The following is a 6,654-nucleotide window of genomic DNA, read 5'->3' as shown; positions in this document are numbered from 1 at the left end:
CGGTTTGGGTTTAAAACCAGTTTTGTACACCTCTAGATGGAAGCAGCCATTGGCGAAAACGTAATTATTAACTATATCATAAACATAGCTTCGGTGAGTTCATTAAATGGAAACATAATGAGTGAATATCAGCAAGAACCAACACAGGCATTTAACCAAACAGTTGGTGTGCATGATTGTATATATATTGCAAATGTTATGCTACTTCAGCTCAATTCAGTACAACTGATAAACTATTGTGCAGAAGGATTAATTCATTCAACTCTTACGATCACAAAGGTTGTCGCATTCCAGTGCCATTCCACTTTGAACAATACTCCAGCTGAAAGGCCCTGAAATGCCTCAAAGATTCACTGAAATTTGTATCAAATGTCGGTCTCGTTTGAAGAAGCCTGACACCAATTTGGACCCAAATCCGAAAAATGATCAAATAGGTCCGGTCCTTGGCTACTTTTTATCAAATACAAGTTAACAGGCCCTGCGCGCTGTGCAGGACCGTTTGGTTGTTGCATATATTTTGCTTAATATGGACCTCAAATTTGTAATTCAGGCCAACCACGTAGAGCCTGCGCACCTAAGCCAATAAACGGGTTGATTTGAACTTTTTTTCGATCTTAAACGGGCTAAAATAATATACTAAAAATGGGAATGTATCAAGCTGTCCAAACGGGTGAAACTCAACCCTAGTCGATCATGTGTACACATTCCATTATCGCGAGATCATATACAGTAAGGCGTCTTATTTGCGCAGCTAAGACTAGCCGTTATCGGCCAGTAACCAGCGCCGCAAATGATTGGCGGGAACCACATAGATCATGCCCTAGCTTAAATGCCTACCGAAAACGGGCTCCGCAAGCCGGCTCGAGTGAGATAACTAGCCGTTGGCTAGGAGAATGTATCGGGGAACGTGATGGTTGACCCGTTGAACCATTAGAAAAAATTAACTTCCTATATAAATCAAAACTCTCACATTTTTACATACCTAGAAAAAAAAAAAAAACTCTCTTATCTACTATTTTTCTTCAATACACCCAATAATCAACCAAAAATGGAACGGAATTCGTTTTCATCCGATTCAACCAAAAATGACCCCTCCTTTTTATATATGTGAGTTTCTAAAAGTGTTGAATAAATTATCAACTTGTCCATAAAACTATAGCACAAGAGTCAAATTTAGAAAATGCTGGTAAAGTTTATTACTTGCAGTATTTGACATTGAAAAAAGTCGAAACTTTCTATGAATTTTATATGCACTAGTATATAATGAAAGTGCTTTTTATGTTTTCATTATCACACTTGCGATAGCTTACTCCAAGTAGATTTTTTTTTTCCTTATTGCCGGCAAACACACACTCCATACCTACACCTAATCTACTCCTCTAATCACCACTCTGCGGAGTCAAAGTTGAGCACAAGAGTCAAAGTTGTATTCACTCTTATCTCTTGCGGAGTGAATAACAACCAAAGCCAATGTAACACTAACAAATTGAAAGCTAATTACAAAGATCTATATCATTAGTTACTATGTCTAGAGTCTAGTATATTAAAAACTATATCATTTCACTATATAGTACTAATTTATTAATTTGGCTGTTCATACATTACAAACAAAATTGGCCTAAGTCAACTTTTATTTCACAAAAAAAAGCTGCGTTAGGTGAATTTGCATTAGGCTTAAGGTAACATTTGTGTTAGATAACGCAACTGTTTTTTTCAAATGCAACCTTTCTAACAAAAGGTTGCCTTATGCCTAATGCAACTTCACCTAATGCAGCTTTTTTTGTGAAATATAAGTTGCCTTAGGCCAATTTATGGGTCGTTTAAATATCGGTATCTTTAAAATAGATAACAATATTGTAAGATATAAATTCAAGTACAATCCAAATGCATAATTAACCATCGACATACAACAGCAAACAAATTCAACAACATACATACTAAGTAATTCAAATTCAAGGCTGGTGGGTAGAATCCCAACCCTTTTATTAGTGGGTCAACCCATTATTAATTGACACATAAGAAAACAATGCTCCATCCCTACAAAAGAGAAAAGAAGGGGAAACGAGTTAGATATACAACTAAGAGAGATGGTGAATCTGAAAAATAGCATGTATATACACACCTGTTAAGTAAAAGGAGATGACATCTCAAACATTTTGAAGTGTAGCCATAACTTTCTTCAACTGGCTGGCAACATCTCTGATGTTCATTCGTTGTGGTCCGGAATCCACAGAGCATGATACTCCAATATTCACAATTGAAGCCATACATTCCTCTGTTTTCTGTGCATTTGGTGTGTTAGTTTGCATGGCCATAGCATCATCTTGATGGTAATTCATAAGGTCACCATCAATAACATTCATCACGTGGTTCGGCAAGGCCATGCGTGCAAAATTATGAAGGCTAAGGCCATTGTTAAACATATCGTCTGTTGGTCTTTTCCTTGTCATGACCTCCAACAACAATACACCAAAACTATAAACATCCCCGCTACATGTCATCTCACTCCCAAGACCATACTCTACAACATATAAGAATTTAAATATGAAAAGGGTAATAGTGAATGTAATTAAATATGGGCATTCTAGAATACATAAGTTTTACCTGGAGGTGCATACCCAATGGATCCTCTAAATTCTATAGAGTTGCTTTGATTCGAGCCAGTTCCAAGAAATTTAGATAAACCAAAGTCTCCAACATGGGCCACCATGTCTTCATCAAGTAGAATATTGCTAGGCTTCAAATCTCCATGGACGACAGTCGTTTGGCAGTGATTATGAAGATGATCAAGTGCACATGCGACATCGATAAGAATATTTATTCTTTGGATAAGGTGTAGCCGATGTATATGTGTGCTCGAATGCAACCAATCATTTAAACTCCCGTTGGGCATGTACTCGTAAACCAAAGCTTTAAAATCATTGCCTTGAAAATCAACACTTGAACATGAAGTTATTATCTTCAACAGATTTCGGTGTCGAATACTCCGCCATGCTTCACACTCCTTATTAAAGCTTCTGTGAGCTGCTTGAATTTGAAGATGTAAAACTTTGATTGCAACAAATCCAAAATCATTATCAAGGATTCCTTTATAAACAGAGCTAAAGCCGCCCCTTCCAATTAAATTGGTTTCGGAGAATCCATCTGTAGCCCGAGCAAGCTGATTGTATGAAACTTTCAAGTATCTTCCGTTCATGATCAATAATTGAGACGACTGGCTCTTGCTTTTCTTCTTACGCCAATAATACACTAAAAATAATAATATGGTGAAAAGTGCGGATGCAATCAAAATGACTGTCACATACAAAGTACATTGTTTTTTATGTTTATTTGTTTCCCTGCATTTGGGTAATCCAAGTTCAACCAAGCCACCACAAAGCCTACTATTCCCCGAAATTGAGAATGCACTTGCATTGGTGAACACTCCTAAAACTGGTACTTCACCAACAAAATCATTAAAGGATAGGTCCAATTGTTCCAACATTAAACGTTCCAAGAATCGTGGTATTTGACCCGAGAAGTTATTATGAGAAAGATCGAGTACAAGAACTCCTCTCAGAGAACTTAATGATGGTGGTATTAGTCCTTGAAATAAATTGCCTTTTAGGGATAAGAACGAAAGGCTAGTGCAACCACCAAGGCTATTAGGAATGCTACCTGATAATCTATTGTAAGTTAAATTCAAGATACTCAACATCTTAAGTTCTCCAACCTCGGTTGGAAGTGAACCAGACAACATGTTCCGGGAAAGATCTAATGCTACTGACAGAGATGGAAGATGAAGAAGTTGTTTAGGTATATTTCCACTAAGTTTATTATCTTTAAGGAGCAACTCAGATAAGTGATGACAGTCCCCCAAACTTAATGGTATATGACCTTCCAATCTGTTGGAATCTAAATATAGATTAAGTAGTAAGGATAAGTTCCCAATAGTGTCCGGGATTGGCCCTGTAAATTGGTTTATGTATAAACCCACAACCTGTAGCTTTTGAAGCATACCAATGGTCGAGGGGATTTTTCCATTGAATCGGTTATCTCCCATATCTAAAGTGGTCAAGCCCACTAGATTACCGATACTTGAAGGAAGGTTTCCATATAACTTATTTCCAGATAAACTTAAATACTCGAGCCAATCAGATAGATTGCTGACTGATTTTGGGAGCACTCCTTGTAGGTTGCAATCAGAAAGAGACAATGTCACTAATTTGCTGCAGTTACTCAGAGAATCTATAAACTTCATTTCTTCAGATCCTCCATGTCCATAGAGGTTGTTATCGTTAAGGTACACAGAATTAAGATCTCTTAGTTTTGAAAAGTTGATTGTCAACTTCCCACTAAATTTGTTTTCGCTCACTTCAAGATACTGTAATTTTGAACAATTAGATATAGAGGTAGGAAGAAGTCCTGTCAGATAGTTCGACCTCAACTGAAGGTCAACAAGATGAGGAAGCATTGCACCTATGCCTTGAGGAAGACTTCCTGTAAGCTGATTCTCAGCTAAGGAGAACTCAGTTAGGAGCGAGAGGTTATAAATGGAATGAGGGATGGATCCATGTAGGATACATGCTCCCAAGTAAAATTCCCTTAAGTTTTTCCAATTGCCTAAGGCATGTGGAATGCTCCCTCCTAACGGATTTTCAGTAGTAGAGAATCTTTCCATTGATGTAATATTTCCCAGAGAAGGTGGGATTCCACCTGTAAAGTTATTCTTAAACAGAATAAGTTGAGTTAGTTTTGAGAGGAAACCAATTTCTTTCGGTATGCTTCCAACTAGCATGTTGTTACAAAGACCAAGCCCTTCAAGGTTAGAACAACCTGACAAGTTAGTTGGAATGAATCCATTGAATTTGTTATAATCAAAATCGAGGATACGTAGTCTGGATAAACGCCCGAGTTCATGAGGGATGCTTCCTTCCAAACTGTTGTTAGAGAGCAGAAACTCACGAAGGAAGCTGAGATTCCCAACATGAGGAGACAATGAGCCTTTCAGGCCTCGAGACATCAGCAGTACATGAGTCACTCTTCTGTGTCGCTTCCCGCATGAAACACCACTCCAATCACAAAAATGGAAAGAGGTGTTCCACGAGCTTAGAACTCCATATGGATCTTGATAGATCATCTTCTTGAATGACAATAAAGCCATGTGATCGGTCACGTTTTCACCAAAGGAAGCCGAGACGGTGACGATAGTAAAAAGTAAAATAAACCCAGAAAATAGGAAAGTCATATGCAAGGAAGATGGCAAGCTAGTTATCGGTTGCCTTGAGTTCATTTTTGGAACTAAACTTAAGATCACAGTTAGTATACATGTTGCCCTTTAATTCTCAGTTCTGTACATTGTAAATAATAGATAGTGAAGTGACAGCAATCCACATTATTGATTTGATTTCACTAGCCAGACACAACCAGGATATAATGGACGACTTGGATGCTACTTGTCATCTTTTCTGCTTTTTTAGTAGCCTAGGGCTCCACTAGTATATAATTATGTTTTATTTTGTTCGTTGAAGCCAAACTCTTTCATATCAATATAGAATTTTTTTCTAGCCTTTGTGCTTTGAACATTAACAGATCAAAAGCGTACAAGGAAAAAAAAATTAAAAGTATTAACAATAACTAAAATCATCATATTTCGTTATATTTTCTTGTTGTAACTACTTTAAGTGCTAAGATGCCTATATGCTGTAACTATTTCCACTGTTTAACCACAAAAAATAATTTCTGGTGAGTTAGCAAATGCAACACGGATGATATTAATAGAATTGGCCAATTTCTGATAAACAGTTTTCTTTGTTTATCGTCTTTTAGAAAAATGTCTTAAACTTTTAAGAAAATAGGTGCACCAATTGTTTGGGTATAAACTAAACAATGCATCTTTCAAACAAAACAAGATACTGAAACAAAAATAATATCATATTCTGGTTATACATCATATTGTTATAGCTTAAATTGACTCTCATTGACATAGCAAATTAATCCAATTGACTCTCATCAAAATTATTAATAAAAGGTTTAAAATTTGCCTCCAAGTAGGGTGTGTGCAAAGTAGGTTTGGTTATATATGGGGGCTTAACCATAACCATAAACGAGCTTCGGTTATAGAAGATTGCTTAACCATAACCAATACTCAATGGTCGGTTAACCATGGGTCGGTTTCGGTTAATTGTCCAAGCAATTTTTTTTTTCATTTGTTTCGGTCGGTTCGGTTATGGTGTTCCAAGTTCAAGTATATGAAGTTTCAAAGCTGAAATATGATGGTTCCAATTCCAAAGCTTGGTTCATGTGGTGTTTTAAACTATATATAGACGGTTGCAACATAATTTAAACATTTGAAGATGCAAATGGAAGTAGAAAAGTTGGAAGTAGATGTATAAAAATTAGGAAAAACACAAACATAAAAGGTTCGGTTTGGTTTTGCTTAAAGTGAAGTCACATTAACCGTAACTGTAACCAAATGGTCCGTTAATCATAATCATTTAACCATATCCATCAGTTTTGTTAGGTTTATGATTAATTTCGGTTATGGCTAAGTTTTTGTCACCCTTACCTCATGTTCAAGGGGTAGCAACCTAGTAGGAGACTGGCTTGTTTTCCCACGTCCACAAAGTGTTGGGAATTGGAAATGTTTTTCAAAAGAAAAATCAACATAAGTCA

At 36.7% G+C, this 6,654-nt stretch overlaps 1 protein-coding gene across 1 annotated transcript; it reads right to left on the bottom strand.

Moving 5' to 3' along the window:
- Nucleotides 1–2,132: 2,132 nt before the first annotated feature.
- Nucleotides 2,133–5,500, bottom strand: LOC143597962 (uncharacterized). The gene is made up of 2 exons (XM_077076319.1): nt 2,605–5,500; nt 2,133–2,521 (listed from the first exon to the last, which is right to left on the bottom strand). Exons 1-2 carry the CDS (start codon nt 5,270–5,272, stop codon nt 2,148–2,150), a joined length of 3,042 nt encoding a protein of 1,013 aa, XP_076932434.1. The 5' UTR covers nt 5,273–5,500; the 3' UTR covers nt 2,133–2,147.
- Between the last annotated feature and the right edge of the window lie 1,154 nt (nt 5,501–6,654).

This window comes from Bidens hawaiensis, unplaced genomic scaffold, assembly GCF_021521415.1.
Source record: "Bidens hawaiensis isolate Kalapana, Puna unplaced genomic scaffold, B.hawaiensis_p1.1 tig00049273_1, whole genome shotgun sequence".
Classification (NCBI taxonomy): domain Eukaryota; kingdom Viridiplantae; phylum Streptophyta; class Magnoliopsida; order Asterales; family Asteraceae; genus Bidens; species Bidens hawaiensis.
Note: the sequence above shows the minus strand (reverse complement) of the source record. Positions and strands in the feature narration are given on the sequence as shown.